Source organism: Mytilus trossulus, chromosome 2, assembly GCF_036588685.1.
Source record: "Mytilus trossulus isolate FHL-02 chromosome 2, PNRI_Mtr1.1.1.hap1, whole genome shotgun sequence".
Lineage (NCBI taxonomy): Eukaryota > Metazoa > Mollusca > Bivalvia > Mytilida > Mytilidae > Mytilus > Mytilus trossulus.
In genome coordinates this window covers 7,211,063-7,232,596 of record NC_086374.1, presented here as the reverse complement: position 1 = coordinate 7,232,596, position 21,534 = coordinate 7,211,063, and the positions used below count along the sequence as shown (strand labels likewise).

General features: G+C 33.8%; 1 protein-coding gene across 1 annotated transcript; it reads left to right on the top strand.

Moving 5' to 3' along the window:
- Positions 1 to 12,128: 12,128 nt before the first annotated feature.
- On the top strand, positions 12,129 to 13,610 carry LOC134704810 (uncharacterized). The gene has a single exon (XM_063563593.1). The coding sequence runs from the start codon at positions 12,129 to 12,131 to the stop codon at positions 13,608 to 13,610; it is 1,482 nt and encodes a 493-aa protein (XP_063419663.1).
- Positions 13,611 to 21,534: the final 7,924 nt, after the last annotated feature.

Below are 21,534 nucleotides of genomic sequence, written 5' to 3'. Positions count from 1 at the left end.
TGCGAATCCCAAAATGGTTAAAACGCCAAATATCGTACGAAAATGAAAAGCATTGAGGACCAAAATTCCTAAAATTTTTGCCAAATACAGCTAAGGTAATCTATTCCGGAGGTTGAAAATCTTTAGTATATAAAAAATTCAGAAGTTTTCTTAAAACAATTATTTTTTTAAATAAGACCATACCAGTGATAATTCATGTCAGCACAGAAGTGCTAATTACTGGGCTGGTGATACCCTCGGGGAATTAAAACTCCACCTGCAGTGGCATCGACCCGGTGGTTGTAAATAAACTCATCATAGATACCAAGATTAAATTTTGTAGTTACGCCCGACGTGCGTTTCACCTACAAAAGACTCATTAGTGACGGTCGAATCCCAAAACGTTTGAAAGACCAAACATAGTACGACATTGAAGCGCATTGAAGACCAAATTTCTTTAAAATTTTGTCAAATAAAGCTTAGGTGATCTTTTCCTGAGATAGAAAAGCCTTAGTATTTCAAAAAATCCGAATTTTTGTAAACAGTTAGATTTTAAATATGACCATGTCAATGATAATTCATGTCAGTCAGAAATGCTGACTTCTGGGCTGGTGATACCCTCGGGGAATAGTCCATTTGCCAATTACCGATTTGATTCTATTATTACACACTTTTTGAACAAACTTCTTCCCTTTGTCAATCGTAGACTGGTTCCATACTGGACAAAATTGGCTTTTGCCAATGCAAAGCATGATGAATTGAAAGTGATTAAACTAATTTTTCATGAAAAATAATTTCTGATGTCAAAAGTATTTGTATTAAACAACCAAGTAATGTAATTAAAAGATTTAAAAACCTTATTATTCTTTATTCCGTAAGCAAATATACAGCTCATAGGATTAAATACATACAAAAATTATACAGTTTACATAAACATATACAGCATTAATATATAGCGGAGTTTGGCATATAATTTACATTGGTAATAAAGGTTCATAAATCAAGTGTTACGAATTTTCTCTGCCTCATAGAGGTATTTGCCCAGATTATTTAATTCTTTAATATTTCTTACAGATAGTAATTGAACTAATTTGAAGGTAGATGGGTTTCTGTAATAATATATCTTAATATATTTACTTCTGACATTTACATATTTATCACACTCTAATATAAAATGATATTCGTCTTCGATTACTTTCTTATTACACATATTACAAACACGCTCATTTCTGGAAATATTAAAGTATCTTCCAGTTTCTACATTAAGTGAATGTGAATTGATTCTATATTTAGTTACATATGACTGGTATAAACTGTTCAATTGTCGATTCAAATAAAATTGCAAAGTATGTCCATCATGTATATATTGATATAAATTACATTTTGAAGTATTTTTCAAAAAATGACAAGGCTTCAGCTGTATAATTATCAACAATTCTTTTTTTAAATTCATGCAAAAATAATTGACTATTTCCAACACTTTGTGCTAACCATATATTATTAAATCCATACCTGTTTAGTATGTCTCTTATTTTACAACTCCAATTGAGTTTATCATTCGGTTTGACAAAACTAGATTCGTACATATCTTCATAAATACTATCCAATATACAATTATCAGATTCTAATAACTTCAACCAGTAACGTATCATTCTTAAATATCTATTTACATACAATGGTAAACGCCCAAGTTCAAAATACACCATATGGTTTACAGTCGATTTTCTCACTTTCAAAATTCTTTTTAAATAATACAAATGAAGCGTTTCTATATCTGCTCCCTTATGGAAACCCCATATTTCACAACCATAATTCACAATACTTGTTACATATGTATCAAATAAGGATATCAAAGTCTCAGTGTTATAACAATCATCATACAGTTTACTCAATAAACAAAATGCAGCTTTTCTACCCTGTTCAGATAGTGTTTTCTGTGTTACAGTAAAAGTACCGTTATAGTTAAATAACAAACCAAGATATACAAACTGATCACACATTTCTATCATTTTACGATTCAAATACCATTTTTCGTTCTCTTTCAGTACACCTTTGTTACGAAAAACAACTATTTTGTTTTTTCTTAAATTAATGTCAAGACCATTCTTGTATGAACTATCATATACAATGACTATCATTGTTTGTAAATCAGAAATACTTTCGCTGAAGAGAACTGTATCATCAGCATACATAAAAAGATAAAGATTTAACAATTTTACTTCATATGGTTCTATTCCTTGTTTAATTAACTCAATGTCTATGTCATTTACATAAGTTGCATATAAAAATGGTGATAATGATTCGCCTTGCATTAGGCCAACATTACAATGAAAGATTGCATTAGGCCAACATTACAATGAAAGAAATCTGAAAATTCACCATCTAATTTAACACAAGTTTTTAACTTAGAATACATTGATTTAATAAGATTCAGTAAATTTCCACTAATACTACATTTTAACATTTTTTGCCATAAAACATAACGTGACACACTGTCGAAGGCTTTGACAAAATCAATAAAACAACAATAGAGACGTTTTCCTTTACCTAAACTTTTTGATACAATAGAACGAAGGGCAAAAATCGCGTCGTGTGTACCATATCCAGGGACAAATCCAAACTGCGCATCAGTCAATATACTGTATTCTTTGCACCACTTTAATAGTCTTGTATTATAAACAGAAGTAAACAGTTTCCAAACATGAGACACAAGCGAAATTCTTCTGTAATTTCCTGTATCATCAACTTGACCTTTTTTAAATAGCGGAACTAAAACACTCTTGACCCATATTTCTGGAATCCAACCTGTAATAAGTATTACGTTAAAAAGTTTACATAACAGTGGCAGTAGGGCTAATTTACACTCCTTCAAAAATTCATTTAATAGATTGTCATAGCCTGTTGCTTTTTCAGTTTACCCACATTACGCACAGGTATATTTGCTCTTTCTGCTATAGCTCTCAATTGTAAATAAAAATGAATGTCCCTCATAAAGGGAGACAACAAAAATAAAGGTCTCTAATTAATATTAGGGTCAATTACGGGAATTAGCAAATAGCATATAAAAACTCCACCAGCAGTGGCATCGACCTAGTGGTTGTAAATACACTCAACATAGATACCAGGATTACATTTTGTATTTACGCCCGACGCGCGTTTCGTCTAGTATTTAGTAAAGGTTTTCAGTGATTTGTGATAACAAAATCCGTGACTGAATAATTTACCAAAAATACATAAGTAATATGTCATATAATGGTCTCTGGGAACAAAGGGACATCATTGCAATTAGCCGGAAAATTATCTAAATTTTGTTTCGAAATTCCCGTGTAAAACTAAAATATCTAAATCTAGGAAAGAGAAGTTTATTGCTTTTTATTTCTTTTTTTAAAGTAAATTCCTTCGAAAAAATGTCGACAGTAGATTTACAGAATTCGTAATTATTCGTGATTATTCGTGATTATTCGTGATTATTTGATGAAAAATATCATGAAGACCATGGTATTAAAGTGGTGTTGAATTTATTAATCAAATGGAATTAAGACTGTTCTTTTCTGTGTTTGGCTATAAACTGTGGGGTACAAATTGTGCCCGTTGGAATACTTATAATCTGTCGATACACTAAGTTGACGAATGTACGTATAAACTTAATGTCATCTCGTCACATTTTAATTACGTACAATTAGCGTGTTTACTATTTTCATTACAGATCGAAGGACTTATGAGTTACAGCAGATAGATTTGGCATTTAAACGATGCTTTTTAAAATTTTGTTTGATACGATTCTTTAGAAATGAAGAGTAGTTATTCAATGTTGGTAAATATTTCATTATTTCATTTTTGCAATTAATTTACCACTTCTACTTAATATCCGTAGTATTGACAGATAGGGAGAAACACAATTTACCTGTTAAGCTTGTCTCGTTATTGGATTCAATGAAATCAAACCATCATATTCCGAGTAGAATATGTATACTATGGTGGATTTTCTTGTGTTGAAGACCCATTGGTTGCCTTGTGCTGTTTTCTATTCTTTGGTTGGGTTTATTTTTCTCTTGTATAGACCAATTTATTTTCTTTTACCACTCGATTATTTTGATTCACAAAATCCGTCACACAGAATTAAACTTCAATGAATATATTTTGCTTTTGTTTTATCTAACTAACCTAAACGATTTTTTTGTCTTGCCTACTTTAACAATTGATCGTAAAACAATCTATAGTGAACGACGAGAGTTTAATTTACTATTCATCGTTTGTTTGCTTTCATAGGAAAACTTTGGCAACCATTCAATCAGTTTGTACACTTGATAGGGATCACACAGTGCAGTCAACAATAACAACATCTGTATCTTACAGTTTACAACACCATCATCAATGAACGAGGAAATATAACAATAAATACTGACCCTGGAATTGTAATAATAATTACTGACCCTTTTATATGATTGACGGTTTACGTTATTATTAACAGAATACTACAACTGTATTTTGTAATTGAATCACAATGTATATTCATATAAAAATATCTGTTTTTATTTCTATAATAATAGTAGTTCTACAACATGGTCATTAATAGTAGTATTCACAAACCTTTTCAATGAATGAATTTTTCTTGCACATATCTTAAAATTAATAACAAGTTATTTGAGCATATACAAGTTTACCTGCAGAGATTGTCTAACACAGACTTATATCAACGAAGAAACAACCTTCCTCAATACAATACTAATAGATATAGGAAGATGTGGTGTGAGTGTCAATGAGACAACTCTCCATCCAAATAACAATTTAAAAAGTAAACCATTATAGGTTAAAGTACGGCCTTCAACACGGAGCCTTGGCTCACACCGAACAACAAGCTATAAAGGGACCCAAAATTACTAGTATAAAACCATTCAAACGGGAAAACCAACGGTCTAATCTATATAAACAAAACGAGAAACACGTATATATTACATAAACAAACGACAACTACTGTACATCAGATTCCTGACTTAGGACAGGTGCAAACATTTGCAGCGGGATTAATGTATGCTATAACCACAACCACTTGTCTCAGAAAAAAAACCAAGTGTCCTATATACCTTAATATATTAACATACTCGTGTTAAATTTAAGTATACAGATTTTTTTTTATATTAAGGTATATAGGATTTTTTTTTAGCAGACAAGTGCCTGTGGCTTTAACTCAAATATCGTATCTTTCGTTCCTAGAATCAGTCCTTTTTTACTAGATATTGTCTAGGATGAGCTGATAACAACGGTTGCCACTCGTTTTATTAAAATGATTTAGATTTAGATTTAAAGTTTGCTATAGGATCAAGACGGTATAAATGTTCTTGTTTTGTTTCGTTTTTTTTTTCAGTAATAACAGCTAAATGTATTTTAAGCTAAATCCTAATGAATCAACACAAACAGTTCTTGTTTTTAAGATATATCGAGCACAAAGAAAATACAGGAAATAAACTTTAAACAGATAGAAATTTAAAATATTAAAAATGTTAAGATAAATATAAGAATGAACATTTCCTTGTTCAGTTAAACTAAGACACAATACGGTTTGCAAATATATTCTTAAAAAATATTTGGAAATATACTGAACGGCTTTAGAAACGCAACACTAGATTATTTTTGTGTTGTTTTTGAATGAATGTGTCACCGTCAAAAGCGATGACTGCCTGTTACAAACGCCAAAATGATTGTCAGAAAGATCAACAAATACTGTCTGACATGTTTTAGGTTCTGTTTTACACCTTCTGATTTTGCATTTGTTCGACCCATTAATTGCTTTTGGCAATTATGCGGTTGAAACTTGAGGGCTTTAAAGGTTTTCCTTCAGTCGATTCTTTGGTAATTCATTTTATGGGAAACATTTATGGCATGAATCTGTACTCAATGACACTCGGCAATTTGATAAGCAGTTGACGTTGCGGCCGGCAAATGACGTTGCGTATTCAAATTCTGTTGACGTTTCATTGTCACTACACGTTGATCTGTTCATTGATGGCTAAAAACAAATCTGGTCTACTTGTTTCGTTGTCGGAAGGACAGTAAGACGAGTTTCTGAAGTCAGCACGTTTATGTTTTCATGTTTGCAGTATTCTTAAGGGATAATTCAGTTTTTTATTTCTCAGTCTTGGCAAAATGGGGATGCAACATTTTAAAACTGAATTAAGTGAGACAAAGGATTTAAAGAACTGTTTCACAAAGCATAACAACCTGAAACAATCTTTCATGGGTCCAAAATTTCGCTTTAAGAAATTCTTGCGACTTCAAAAATTCGGTATGTTCAATAACCACAGGTAAGTCAGATTTTGATTTTTTGTAAGGAGAAAGAAGTATGAAAAGTATGGACAGAAGTTATACGAGAATCAAACAAGATTTGGTAAAAAAAATATTAACAAAACGAGTGTTGCGTTTTAAAGTCGTTCAGTATAGAAAAGGAAAAAAAATGTGAGTAGGTGGCCAATTCTTGGAAATAGAAAAAGATGATAAATTTAAAATTAAAATAGAATTTTTAAATTTTGCAATATTATCGAGGTTGAAGATGAATCCCATGTTTTCTTAACATGTGGAAGGGAAAAATTTTAATGTTAACAGATTGAAAAATATATGAATACCGTTCATCCTGGATTAACTAGGTTATCCCTAAATATTACTTCTATCAGCATTTATCATTATACAGCGTACTGTTTCATTCATTAACAATTTGTTTGCATCGAGGAGGGTGGACAACACATATTCATACGTATCATTCCTTTCCTTTAAATACTATAGAATCATGTTTTTAAAACACTTTCGAATGTTTTTTGCTTACTTGTGTGTTTTTTGTTGATTTTTTTTGTTTGCTTCAAATCCTTCTGCGTAAAAATAAAGGCAACAGTAGTATACCGCTGTTCAAAATTCATAAATCGATAGAGAAACAACAAATCCGGGTTACAAACTTAAACTGAGGGAAACGTATCAAATATAAGAGAACTAAGACACAACAGAGACACAACACCGAAATGTAACACACACAGAAACGAAATATAATGTAACAATGGTAATTTTCCTGACTTTGGGAACAAACTGTGCACCTCTCCTTGCCGACCTCTTCTTATTTTCATATGAATCGGAATTCCTCCAAACACTTGTCAACAACAAGAAGATCAAAGAAGCCAGGTTATATTGATGAGGTTCTTTTCATTAACAAACCAAACATTACTGAGTAGCTTCCATTTATATATCCCCAAAATTAGAAATTTAATTGACAACAGACACGGCTTCCTACGTCTCATTTTTAGACTTATTTCCCGAATTTGACATACACGGTCATCTCAGTACCAGAATCTTTGACAAAAGAGACGAATTTTAATTTTGAAATGATCATTTAAGTAGCAGTAAATCAATTTCACCTGTATATGGTATATACATTTCTCAACTCACTCCCGGTATTCAAGACCTTGCAGCTCCTATTTAGACTTCACCAGTGTCTGAGCAGAAAGTTGATTAACCAGGGGTATGTCAAAGAAAGTATCGTCCTTCATCAAAACATCACTAGTGTATGAGCAGAAAGTTGATTATCCAGGGGGTATGTCAAAGAACGTATCGTCCTTTACCAAAACGTTCACTGGAAGGTACCAACACCTTAAAGAAGTACAGTTTCTGTGTACTGGCGACGTTTATTATCTTGATAACGTGTTATAGTATTCTTTTATGTGTCTCAATGAATACCTCTTTTTATTGGTGATAACCATTTGACGTGACTGTGTACTTATACATCCTGTGTTTCTTTGTAACATATGACGTAGTTCTGTACATTCCGTCATTGTGATATTGTGCCATGGTAGAATTCATTATTCTTTCCTTTATGCTTATGTGCTTTGTCTATGTGCACTTTTGTGCTTCTTTGTTACATTTTAATGATTAAGATTATAACACTGTGTTGACTGTTGAACCCTAATTTTCTTCATAATAAATGTCTGTATCGTGTCATGAGTATGACAGTTGATTTCCACGCGTTTGATGTGATGAGTTTTTGATTTTGCCATTTTGGGTTCTATTTTCTACATCATTTTGCAGTGTGTGCGAAATGCAAAATTTTCTTTAATATACTATTTCTAGTATTATTTGTTTACGAAATATGAGGTATTAAGGTCAGACAGGTTCTTTTTATGTTGTAGTGTAAACGCATCTACAATACTAAAATTACGAAGTCCAATTTTTCAGCCGTCATCACGTAAAAACGACGAATCAAAGAATTCAACTTTATATATCACTAATATAGTACAAAGGTGTAGATTGAAAATTACACCACTCAAGGCCCTTTTGTTTTCCACGTAATTAATATTGCCAATAATTAAGAAGTTCCGGGTCGAGTCCGATACCGATACCAATAGTATATTCACCTGTTACCTATTACCTAATCTGTACGTTCCGCATCTGACAGGCGCACCACCAAACGGTGTATTCAGGGTTAATATGCTATATACACGGTTCATAAGCACAGGGTTGACACTACTAAATTGTCAAATAGCTACCTATTGTAGTATTCTAATCAGTAAGACTTTCTAAGATAACAAGACTAAAAATGAGGAACAGTTTTCAATTTGTTAGTGGGCATACATGACGTAAACAGCGAATCAAAGAGTTCATCTTTATTAATAACTAATATAGGACAATGTTGTTGATTAAAAAATACTCCATTCCAGGACCTTTTGTTTTCCAAATAATTAATATTACCAATAATTGATAAGTTCCAGTTCGACGGGTTCAAACAGAAAGATTTGAAAGCAGAGAAAAACTGTGTATCTTATAATCGGCATGACTTTATCAGATGACAATACTAATACTAAAATAAGGCATGCGCATAGTTATATACCTTAATTCAGTCACGGACTCGCGATATCACGGGTGTGTTCTAGTTGGGTTAAATAAGATCGATCCCGATCGATCTTGCTTGTGCAATATTGTGCAACGCAAACTGATCTTTTTAAGATCGATTCAATTTCGTACAAGTGTAAACGGGGTATTACAGTGCATCCAATAGACAGTGCAATTTTTTTCCCCTCAAAATGCTATTTTCTACAATATATATATATATCATCAAGCTAATTTTGTCTCTGGTTTTCAAACATAAAGATACACAGATCATATTTTATCTTCAGTGTTTCAAAAAGTGTCTTCATTGATTTAATTTTCTCCAATAACAAGTCAAATTTAATGATGTTTCGTTGTTTTAGTTAATTACATCAGGGTGTAACCTGTGAATTGTTAGCCTTCCACGCAATTTCTAGATAAGTTTTATCTGAAACACTATGAGTTAAGAGTTTGACTCATAAGTATGGAATAAAAACACGCGGAACTATTAAAAACCAAATATTATTTTAATCAGTTAGCCAAAGAATCGAGTTCAGAATTGCGTGAAATGCAGTGTTTTACAAACCTAATACCACAGTAAATAAATGTTCAATTCCGAAACACTGTGCACACTATAGCGTTGGAGCCTGACAGTACACAAGGTATTGAGAAACACTGGACACTGAGCGGATAATAACCGCGAGGACCGATAGTCAGTCACCAAAAATGTGATATCAAAGAAACGCTTATCACAGAACGGATGAAAACCTAGAGAACTACCAGTTTACAAAAACACAGTATCAACTTAAACAGCGAACACTGAACGAGTGATCACCCCCAGGATCTATAGTTCACCGAAATTGGTATCGACGAAACACTGAACACTGAACGGCTGATCACCTCATTGACCGACAGTGCACCAAAAGTGGTATCAACGAAACACTGAACACTGAACGTCTGATCACCTCATTGACCGACAATGCACCAAAAGTGGTATCGACGAAACACTGAACACTGAACGGCTGATCACCTCATTGACCGACAGTGCACCAAAAGTGGTATCGACGAAACACTGAACACTGAACGGCTGATCACCTCATTGACCAACAGTGCACCAAAAGTGGTATCACCGAAACACTGAACACTGAACGTCTGATCACCTCATTGACCGACAGTGCACCAAAAGTGGTATCACCGAAACACTGAACACTGAACGTCTGATCACCTCATTGACCGACAATGCACCAAAAGTGGTATCAACGAAACACTGAACACTGAACGTCTGATCACCTCATTGACCGACAATGCACCAAAAGTGGTATCGACGAAACACTGAACACTGAACGGCTGATCACCTCATTGACCGACAGTGCACCAAAAGTGGTATCGACGAAACACTGAACACTGAACGGCTGATCACCTCATTGACCGAGAGTGCACCAAAAGTGGTATCGACGAAACACTGAACACTGAACGGCTGATCACCTCATTGACCGAGAGTGCACCAAAAGTGGTATCGACGAAACACTGAACACTGAACGGCTGATCACCTCATTGACCGAGAGTGCACCAAAAGTGGTATCGACGAAACACTGAACACTGAACGGCTGATCACCTCATTGACCGACAATGCACCAAAAGTGGTATCGACGAAACAATGAACGAATTCAAATCTTGAAGACAGACAGTTAACATAAAGTGTTATCAAGGAAAACAGGGATCACTGAAGGCTGATACACTCTAAGATTGACAGCACACCAAAAATGGTATCAACCTGAAATTTAGCTCAACATGAACTATAGAGCTAGTTTACAAGTGAGTATGCTTGCTCTGTTTGGGGTCCATATTTACAACAAGACATGAAGAGCCGTGGAGTTTTGGTTGGCGCATCAGACTACATACACAAAGATTCCTTGTTCGATGCCCGTCACCAGGAGAACAATCAGGAATTTAATTTTCGGCACTCCCTTGATACCATTTGCGAGTATGGTCTTGAGAAACGATGCTAGTCCGTCGGAAGAGGGCGATAAATGGCCGTGTTAAGATAGAACAACATCTCTTGTCCGTACAATACACCCACATAGATTCCGAAAAAGAGAAGGTTAATGCCGCTTCAAGGCAGCACTCGCACCTGCAAAGTGGAACGGGATTTATATAATATATTAGAATTTGTTTCCCAATCCACTATGAATAAATATGTACAGCTTTTCTGATGGCAGAAAAGATACACTGTTGGTAATGCTATACAAAATAAAATACGAAAAGGTGGCAATACATAAAAACTAAAAATAAATTCCACTAAAAAGACAAATAAGTCTTTCATATTCGAACAGCTCCCAAATTCGATCCTGCGAAACACTGTACAGAAAAGAGAATAATAACCGATTGGAACAAACTATCTGAAAACTTCATCAATTGTTAAAAGCAGACTCCTTCAAATCTTCAATTATCAAGCATTAATTTTAACTATTTACATAAAATTAATTGCATTGTTAATTTTTCCTTAATTCTAATTTGTATATATATTACTTTATGTCTAGTTGTATGTTATCTTCGTGTGGCATAATCTTCAATTTGTTGAAGGCGGTCACTGTATGATCAAAGTAGAAGAAACAAACACTGAACATTGAACGTATAATAACTTTCAAGAATGATAGTACACCAAGTTGTATAAAAAAAGTTAAATAACAAAAGATACCGAACTTCGAGAAAAATTTAAAACGGAAGGTCCTAAAACAAATGAATAAAAAACAGGAAACACTGAATTAACGAACAAAAATCATTTAACAGATGATTTCCCTGAGGATTATCAGCACACCAAAAGTCGTATCATCCAAACTCTGAATGGATGATTTCCTTGAGGATTTACAGTAAATCAAATGTGGTATCAAAGACACACTGTATGGAGGATGACCTCGCGGATCTACAGTAAATCAAATGTGGTATCAAAGACACACTGTATGAAGGAAATCTCGCGGACCGACAGTAAACCAAATATGGGATCAAAGACACACTGTATGGAGGATAACTTCACAGATCGACAGTAAGTCAAATGTAGTATCAAAGACACACTGTATGAAGGAAATCGCGCGGACCGACAGTAGGCCTAATGTGGTATTGTTAGAAATTACGCACAGAAGAACGTTAACGTAACGCGCCATTATTGTAGATCGGACGTCGTGTTCTTATGACCTTAATATTGTATCTTTAGTCTTCAATACAAATTCATACAGTTTAGACGTCTTTGTTATTACATGCAGTTTTTAGTAAAACCACTTTACGATATTGGTGCCGTGACCAGGATGAAGATGACTACAAAGCTTAAATCTATTCGAGCGGGACACAGAAGCGCAGTTTCTAGGATTTTAAGAAGATTTGAGGAGAGAAGTGAAACAGAAGATAAACCGGAAGAGGACGAGTTAGAAACAATTTTGGATACATTGAAGGAAAAGCAAGATATTCTAAAGGATTTGGATAAGAACATTTTGGATAGTGTACAAGAGGAGGATATAGAGCAAGAGATACTTGACACAGATGAGTATAAATTTAATTTAGAGACCAAAATACGCAAAATTCGTAAATTTATTCAAGTTCAAACATCAAATTTAAATGCAGCCGCTAGAAGTTTTTCGCCACATAATGAGATACTGCAACCCATTCAAAATGTTGGTCCTGTATATAGCATAAGAGATGACTCACAAAATACTGACCTCAATTTCACGTCTTTACGTTCAAATTCAAGCGTCAATAGCAGCAACTTTCATAAACTACCGAAATTGAATTTACCTACATTTGACGGAAACGTACTTGAATGGCAATCCTTTTGGGATTCTTTTGATTCCGCAATTCACAACAACAACACTCTAACCGACGTTCAAAAGTTCAACTACCTAAAATCTTTACTAGAAGGAGAAGCGTCATACACCATTGCCGGATTTGCTCTTACGCACACAAACTACAACAAAGCTATTGAACTCATACATGAAAGATTCGGACAAAAGCATAAGATAATTCAGTCGTACATGCAAGCATTACTAGACATACCCCCACCAAAGAATACGCTTACGCACCTTAGAAGCTACTACGACAGGACAGAAACATACATACGTGGCCTTGAATCTCTCGGACAGGCTCAAGACTCATACGGCTCGTTATTAGTACCAGTCATACTCAACAAAATGCCCAGTGAAATACGCAAAAACCTGACTCGTGAACACGGTTCAACAGATTGGTTTAAGGAGCTGGCCATTTTAGAGTCTGGTAAGAGTACAGAAACAGGTGAGAGTCCGAGCGCTACAGCTACGTTCTACACAAATACAAAATCACGTAAAATCTGGCCAAAAAACAATTCAACCAATTCAACACAGAAATCTCATACCATAAACTGTGCATACTGCAAGGAGCCCCACTATTCATCAGAATGTACTAAATATACTGATCCAAACGACCGCATGACAATTGTAAAAAAGGAAAGACTGTGCTTTTATTGTTTAGGGCGACACAGTGTAGCAGATTGTAAATCAAAATCAAACTGCAAAAAATGTAAAAGACGTCACCACACAAGCCTATGCAACAAAGACCACGACAAAGAAACTGCAAGTACAAGTAGTACATGTACAGTACAAACACACAACGCGGAGGAATCTGAGACAACAGTTTTATATTCATCTCTAGGCCGTGATCGCCCAAATGTTTTGTTGAAGACCGCAATTGCACCACTAAACTACAGAGGACAAACAATTGACACCAATATACTTTTCGACGAAGGCGCCCAAAGACACACTGTATGAAGGAAATCTCGAGGATCTACAGTAGGCCTAATGTGGTATCAAAGACACACTGTATGGAGGATAACTTCACAGAGACAGACTCACTTGAAAAACAAGAGTTGGCTCACTTGTCTGATTGTTGACTATATCAGTACATCGATAGGTCACTACACAGGTAAACACGGAGCATTTTATAGCCGCAAGATAAAACAGTGAACGAGATGGAAGTGGTATAACGAACTTATAAAAAACGAATGATCAATTTGGAATCATAGAGTTTCATTCAATACAGACAATAGTATCAAAGAAACACTAAACAAGGAGCTGATGATAGTCTCAGTTGACGGACAATAAATCCGTATTTATATTTTATATTTATACGGAATAGGTATTTACAAATACGACATTTATTAACGAATTACTGAACGATACAATAGGCAGGTGATTTCATCTGAATAAAGGAGTATGCTGATAGTGGTATCACCGAAACATAAAACTGATAATAGTATAAGCACATATACAAGACTTCTCACCTAGCAGATGATAGGTTCTGGGACTGAAAATACACCGGTTTTGGTACCTGCCAAATATTTAACACAACACGGATGAAAGTTTCAAGACAAACAGCGTGCCGTTAATGATATTGACAGAATACTGAAAACTGAGCGAATTACAGCATCATTATCTGACATTTCATCAATGATGGCGTCGACGAAACCCTGAAAACTAGTTTAATGGCGGTTCATTAAAAATGATATCAACAAAATATTGAACATGGTTGTATATACACCACACAACATGACAGAACATCGGCATTGATATCGACAAAACACATAAAACTACGTGGATGATGGAGAGTGGATCAGAGGCCTCGATGGAACACTGAGCAAATAATAGCATCGGCGAATGTCACCTAGTACCTGCATTTGTGTCTGCGAAACAACGAACACCAAGATTATGAAAGGCTTATGGACTCACAGAACACATGTTCCTGTATCGATGAAAACATTGAACAATTGGCAGATAAATACATGGTTGATGATAATCAATAATTACTGGCAAACCAACATGAGTGTTATCAATAAAATACGAGACACTAGGCGGATGATAACCCTGGACAAAGCCAGTGCTGCCTGACGACTGAGCTGATGAAACTTTAAGGCTCATGGTCTAACAGTGCATCAATGTATGTATCTTCAGAACATTTGTTATGTGGGTGAATAAAATAGCCTTGTTGACTTACAGATCACAAGACGAGGTATCAACTAAAGACCGAACACATAAGGATAATACTAGTAACATGGGAATGTGACATATTTAATTTACAGTTCGGTGTGTTTGCATTTATTTCTTCTGAAAATAGGCGCATTCGATTGGTTATATTAAGTGTTAAATATCCATTGATTCGATTCTAAAAATTTATATGTAATTTATTTTTTATATCTTCATGCTAAAATAATAATTGGTTAAAGTCAGATTTATGTAATGTTCATTCATGTGTATATTTATGTATATATTGGAGAAGACGTTACTAAGTTGGAAAACTTGTGTCTAATCCATTTGTCTCTTTTTGGAACAATAAAATATGTTTAAACTAATATGCTGGCTGTGGTGTCGACAAAAAGGATCACTGAACTGACGATAGCCTCAGAGAACTGACAATATACAAGCAGTGTATTTGACGAAACAGTTATCAATGGTACCATGCTTATAATTTGAAACACCAGAAGCGCGTTTCGTCTACTTAAGACTCATCAGTGACGCTCAGATCAAAATAGTGTAAACGTCAAACAAGTATAAAGTTGAAGAAATACTGGACATATATAGCATCGGGGTTGTCATTTATTGTCAATCTCACAAATACATGCAATAGCTTGAATTTTTCTTTGATCTTCTTCTTGAGAAAGGTGTTTTCGGGGAATCTCTCACACAAGTATGCAGATCTAAAAATGAACATAAACGGTACAAATTGTTCTGCACCAGATGCGCATTTCTACAAGCAATGTTCCTTCAGTGATGCACGAAACCAAAGCTTATTATAAGATGTTCCTGATAAAAACATCGATGGTTATATTCTAGGAATTAGAATTGTATTTGACTACCTTTAAAAATAAATCAGATTCAAAGCTTTGTTTTCTTATTTTTTTTTGGAAAGATCTTGCAATTGCTAGAAAATTGTCTATACATTGTTAGAAGATGATGAATGTGATACGAGTAGTATGAGACAACTCTGCAAGTCTATAAAAAGTTAACAACTATAGGTGTAAGTACGGCCTTTAACACTGAATAACAAGCTATAAAGGGACAAAAAATGATTAGTATAAAACCAGTCACACAGGAAAACCATCGAAGAACGCATCAACAAACGGCAAAATGTTATAAGAAATTTGTACCATCAGATGGAAATAACACTTAGATGTTGCGTTTTGAAAGTCAAGAAAGAGTGTTTTTTTTTTTTTTTTTTTTTTTTTTTTTTTTTTTAAGTATAATGAAACTTTCTATATTATTATGCTATGAGGTAGGGTGTATTAAATTGTGATAACTCATATATTCACCGCAACGTACTGTCCGAAACGATTGCAACTAATATAACACTTCTGTTATTATTAAAACGTATTTTATCAAATATTAACATAAATAATTCGTTTCAAATTTAGCCTAATCATCTATAAATCTTATTAGTGTTCTTCCCTAGGCGGCAGTCGAAGCCCTGCAATTTTTCCGTCGTGACAGAACCGTCAGCATTGTGTCCAGCGACTTATACCACTGGAACCACTAGGCTATATAATAATATAGCTTTCTTATGTTGATCAATGTCGTTTATAGTGAAAAGTAGAATATACAGCTTACTGATCAGCTGTTGTTAAAGAAAGTTTGTGAAATGAGTGATGATACATGGGTAACGCCTATAGTTTCAAAACAAGGCAGTCTGTTGATGGAGTTACACAGTACATGATGGATAGGGGTAAGAAATATACCATATCTCTCAGATCAGCTATGTTTTGTATGTAGTAAAGGATGATACTGCAATTACTATGCCGGAGAGAGAGAGGAGGAGTAAGCGAGAGAGAAAGAACAGTGGGAGAGAGAGAGGAGGCACAACATATAATAATGTATTTATATACATCTAAACATATGACATTTATTTGTTTAAACATCATAAAAAGTAAAAATGAAACACTATTGAGATTAACATATACAAATAAGTCAAAATTAACATAACTTCTTTTATTAAAGAAAACAGTGGAAGTCGTAATGTGTACCTTAGTTTTATATCTCAGAATAACATTTACCTACAAAAAAGTCTTTAAATCAGTTTAAATTGCTTCGACGCAAAATTATACTGAAAACATCCGTTTGGAAGCTTTCCAAACCAAATCAACAATATTCGCTGTGTGAAGTAAATTGTTTTGACAATATGCTTCCAATTCTCAATTAGCGACTTCGTTGATGATGCTCTTCTACAAGCCATTAAGCTCTTTAAAGATAAAGATCACACTTTAATCAGTCTGGATCACCACGACGTTTCACTTTTGAACAGTAATCGATGTAGGTGGTTGCTTTAGTCTCATTACTTTGTCTGCATATTACGAATTGTATCGTATAGAATATTTTCAATTTATCTGATTTATTCAATCATACACTATCACCTATTTCTTAGTGCATTTTGCATCATTATTTTGGTAAAAAAAAAAGGACGGTTAAAAACCTCAGACAGCAGACAGACAGCTAGGTATTTCTTTGCAGTTATGCAACTTATTTATTAAGTTATTTATTTATTCATTTAAGATATTTTTACGTTGAATCGGTAGAAAGTGCCAGCAAAATTACTAAAATCGTGACAGATTTAAACAATAATAGTACACAATAACGTGAACAAAATCTGGATTTTAATTTATAACTTTAAAATACTAAGATAATGTTTTGAGTCTGAAGTAATTTTTAAATTCTAAATTATTTTTTTCAATTCTAAAATAACAATACCACCCAAAGAAATGAATACAGTACATGCATAGACCTACATGAATGCATGTTTATGAAATTCCTTTCCATTAATGAATTTCGACATAATATCAGCATACTGGGTACGTTTGGCTGTATATCAGGTAATGCTAGTCATCATTGAAACACTATAGTTTGTTTGTTCTACCATGTACTATTCTTAATTGCACTGTTATAGTATAGTATCTATTTTATAGCGGATGTGGCGGTCAAATTCATATTCACTGATATACCACAAATTCTCATATTTGATTTTGATAGCATACTTAAAATATATATCCGAATTACAATAAGTCTTAAATAAACGATGAACAATGCATGGACACTATAATTTGTTTTATAAGAAATGGCTTCAGGAGAAAAAGATCATGCGAAACACAACTCCTTGAATATATCGATTACTAGTATATCACAAAGGGTCTAAAAAACGGAAAACAATCGAATCTTCTAATACTGGTATATATACAAACGTTTTTCATTCAATTATTTATCTTTTAAATTATGAAATAGGTCATGAATGCTATGCTCTATGCTCAGCTTAAGTTTGGTAGGCATTATGTTTGTCAATATCTTTATACTGAGCGCCAGCGAGGTGTGAAATGTTGACAAATATAATACATTCACATGTTAAAATAGGCATAAACTTATTTGGAATATCTTCAAATTTTCAGTTCTTCTTACTACATTTGTATAAACTTCAAGATTTACCTGTATTATTAAAACTGTTTTTCTAAAGTGAAAATTTTCGAAGGGTTAAATATTTCGCAGTGGTGTCTTGCCATGGCTTTGTTTGAACTTGTTTGTTTGCTTTTTTGCCTTGAATGTTCGTCCCTAATATTTTATTAACAGTGCATTTGCATTCAGATATCGCCGATCTTTATTCGTTCATAGTGTATTAATTTACGTTTTTTGATTGAGTTAGGCCTGCGAATTGATATTTTATCGTGTGTTTTTCTATGTTGTGATGTTATGCTATTGTTTCAGAAAAAGGGAGAAGTTTTGGATCCATTAAAACGTTTAATCCAGCTGCAAATGTTTGCACCTGTCCTAAGTCAGGAATCTGATGTACAGTAGTTGTCGTTTGTTTATGTTATTTATACGTGTTTCTCGTTTTTTTATATAGATAAGACCGTTGGTTTTCCCGTTTGAATGGTTTTACACTGGTAATTTTCGGGCCCTTTATAGCTTGTTGTTCGGTGTGAGCTAAGGCTCCGTGTTGAAGGCTGTACATTGACCCATAATTGTTTACTTTTTTAAAATTGCTATTTGGATGGAGAGTTGTCTCATTAGCACTCACACCACATCTTCATATATCTATAAACAAGCCATGATAGAACTATTTCGATTATAATAGGAAAGTTTTGTACTTCGAAGTGAACCTATAAATTTTTTTTCGAAAAGCATCCATTTTGATTTTATGAAGACAAAACGTTATAGAAAATCAACCGTTTCACGATTAAAAAATTAACAGATTTATGTTAGTTTTAGTTAAATTTAGAATGACTTAATTTAATTTACTTGCTAGCAACACGAATACAAATGTTTATTTTAAATATAGGCGTTGGTCAAAACACAACTGACGTTCAAATTTCAATTGTGATGTCAATCGTAAACAGAAGATGGCTTTGTTACTGTACCTTTCTTTCGTCCCTCTTTTACAGAAGAACGAACGTCATATAAGAATTGACCTTTGCTTAATTCATCTGTCTCGTTTTGTAAAAAACAAAGATAATCGAAAAACATAAAGAAGGCAAACTCATACAATAGAAAGCTTTCAAGTTTACAGTCAATTATTATCTTTTTCAACACCTTTTGAGTTAACTCATGCTTTAATAAAGTTGTGGTAAATTCATTAAACAGACGTCGATTGGAGAAGAGTAATACCTACAAAACCCCAAAAGAAGCTCTAGTCGGACAAGACATAATACAGATTTTAAATGGAAATAATTAGATAATAGTGTTAAGGAAATGAATATACAAATATAAATAGGTACGTCCTATCATAGAAAAATATCAAACGAAACGAACTATATGTATTGATAAGCTTTGCATGGCTTATAAGCAATAGATTTTTGGGAAATAAGTGCGACCTGAACCTGGGTCAAAATTCCGAACGTTTTGAAGTAGGAAAAATCCGTAGCTCTATGGTCCGCAAATAGTCAAAAAATAACACAAGGACCCAAAGCAAAGCTACGGTTCCGCAGCTAAGTCAATATATAATGCACAATTAACTTTATCTGTTCTAAAGTATAGATAATTTATGTAAACGTACGCGATTTGTTGTTTTTTTACAGTTTGATTCAAAAGAAATAGCTAGATAAAACAATTAATTCTCTCAGACATGAATATCAATTATATGGTATTTTAAAAAAAAAAATTTACTGTTTGCAAAAGTATGAACAATTCTAGATAATAAAGGATTTTCTTATCAGAGCCATAAAAAACATTAGCCGTATTTAGCACACCTTTTTGGTATTTTGGGTCATCAATGCTCTTTAACTTTAAACTTGTTTGGCTTTTTGACTATTTTGATATGAGCATCACTGATGAGTCTTATTTAAATGAAACGCGCGTCTGTTATTAAATTATAAGCCTGGTACCTTTAATAACTATAAGCATGTCGAAATGTATGATTGGATTGTTTATTAGTGTATTACTCTGTCATGAAAGTTATTTATACTGTAGTCCTGTCATGTAATGTTGTCCTTTTAGTGTTATATTTAGAATTGCCATAAAAGCGCGAGACTTTGGCTCGCTACAAAACCAAGTTTAACTTAGCATTGTCGTTTGGTTTTTTGTTGTTTCGTTATTTCTTCTTAAAGTTGATGTGTTTCCCTCTGTTTTAGTTTATAACCCAGATTTGTTTTCTCTCAATCGGTTTATGACTTTCGAAGAACGGTATATGACTGTTGCCTTTATCTATCCTTAATCTCAGATTCAATGGAATGGCTCAAGGACAGAAACAAGTTCTACGATACATATGGATAAGGAACATGCAGTAACCGTCAGTTTACCACCAATAAAATCAACAGGATTACTGCACGATAACTCAACGGATAAAGCTAACATAAAAATTCTACAATTCCAACATACATTTATATCTCTGTGTGTGTTGCATTGTCGTTTGCTTTTTGTTGCATTTCAGAGTTTTTGTTGTTTCGTTGTGTTCCTCTTATATATATATAGTTAATGTGTTTCCCTCAGATTTAGTTTGTAACCCGGATTTTTTTTTTCTCAATCGATTTATGACTTTCAAATAGCCGTATACTTCTGTTACCTTTAGTTGTTTATATATGTAAAAATCCACCCATTATTAAAATAAAAACTGACGACGCCATGCCTAAACATCTAAAAAGACAAACAGACAAACAGTAGTACATAAAATACAACGTAGAAGACTAAAGAGTAAAGAACACGAACTCAACAAAAACCTGGGGGTGATTTCAGATGCTCTTAAAACTTATCTCTAGAGATCTTAAAACACAGGGGTAAAGTACCAAAGTCGTGGAATACAGCAAAAGTATGAACAGTTTACAGAAAGCTGACAAAAGTTTTAACCAATAAATAACAGATCAATATCACAAAGCTACATTTGTTGCAAAAGGAAAATCACTAAAATACTGAACTCCGAGGACAATTAAAAAATAAGCTTAAACACATCAAACGAATGGATAACAACTGCCATACTCATGACTTGATACGTACATTTTCATATGTAGAAAAATGTGGATTAAACTCCGAGGGTATCACCAGCCCAGTAGTCAACAATTCGGTTGAGAGCCGTGGTGTAGTGGTTAGTGCATCGGACTACTAACACAAAGGTTCCTGGTTCGATTCCCGTTTGGGATGAAAATTTCAGGAACTCAATTTTCGGCTCTCCCTTGACACCATTTGCGAGTATGGTCTTGAGGAAACGATGATAGTCCCTCGGACGGGGACGATA

Excerpts from the sequence above, each read along its gene's own strand:
- LOC134704810 (XM_063563593.1), top strand. The coding sequence starts at position 12,129 with ATGACTACAAAGCTTAAATCTATTCGAGCGGGACACAGAAGCGCAGTT.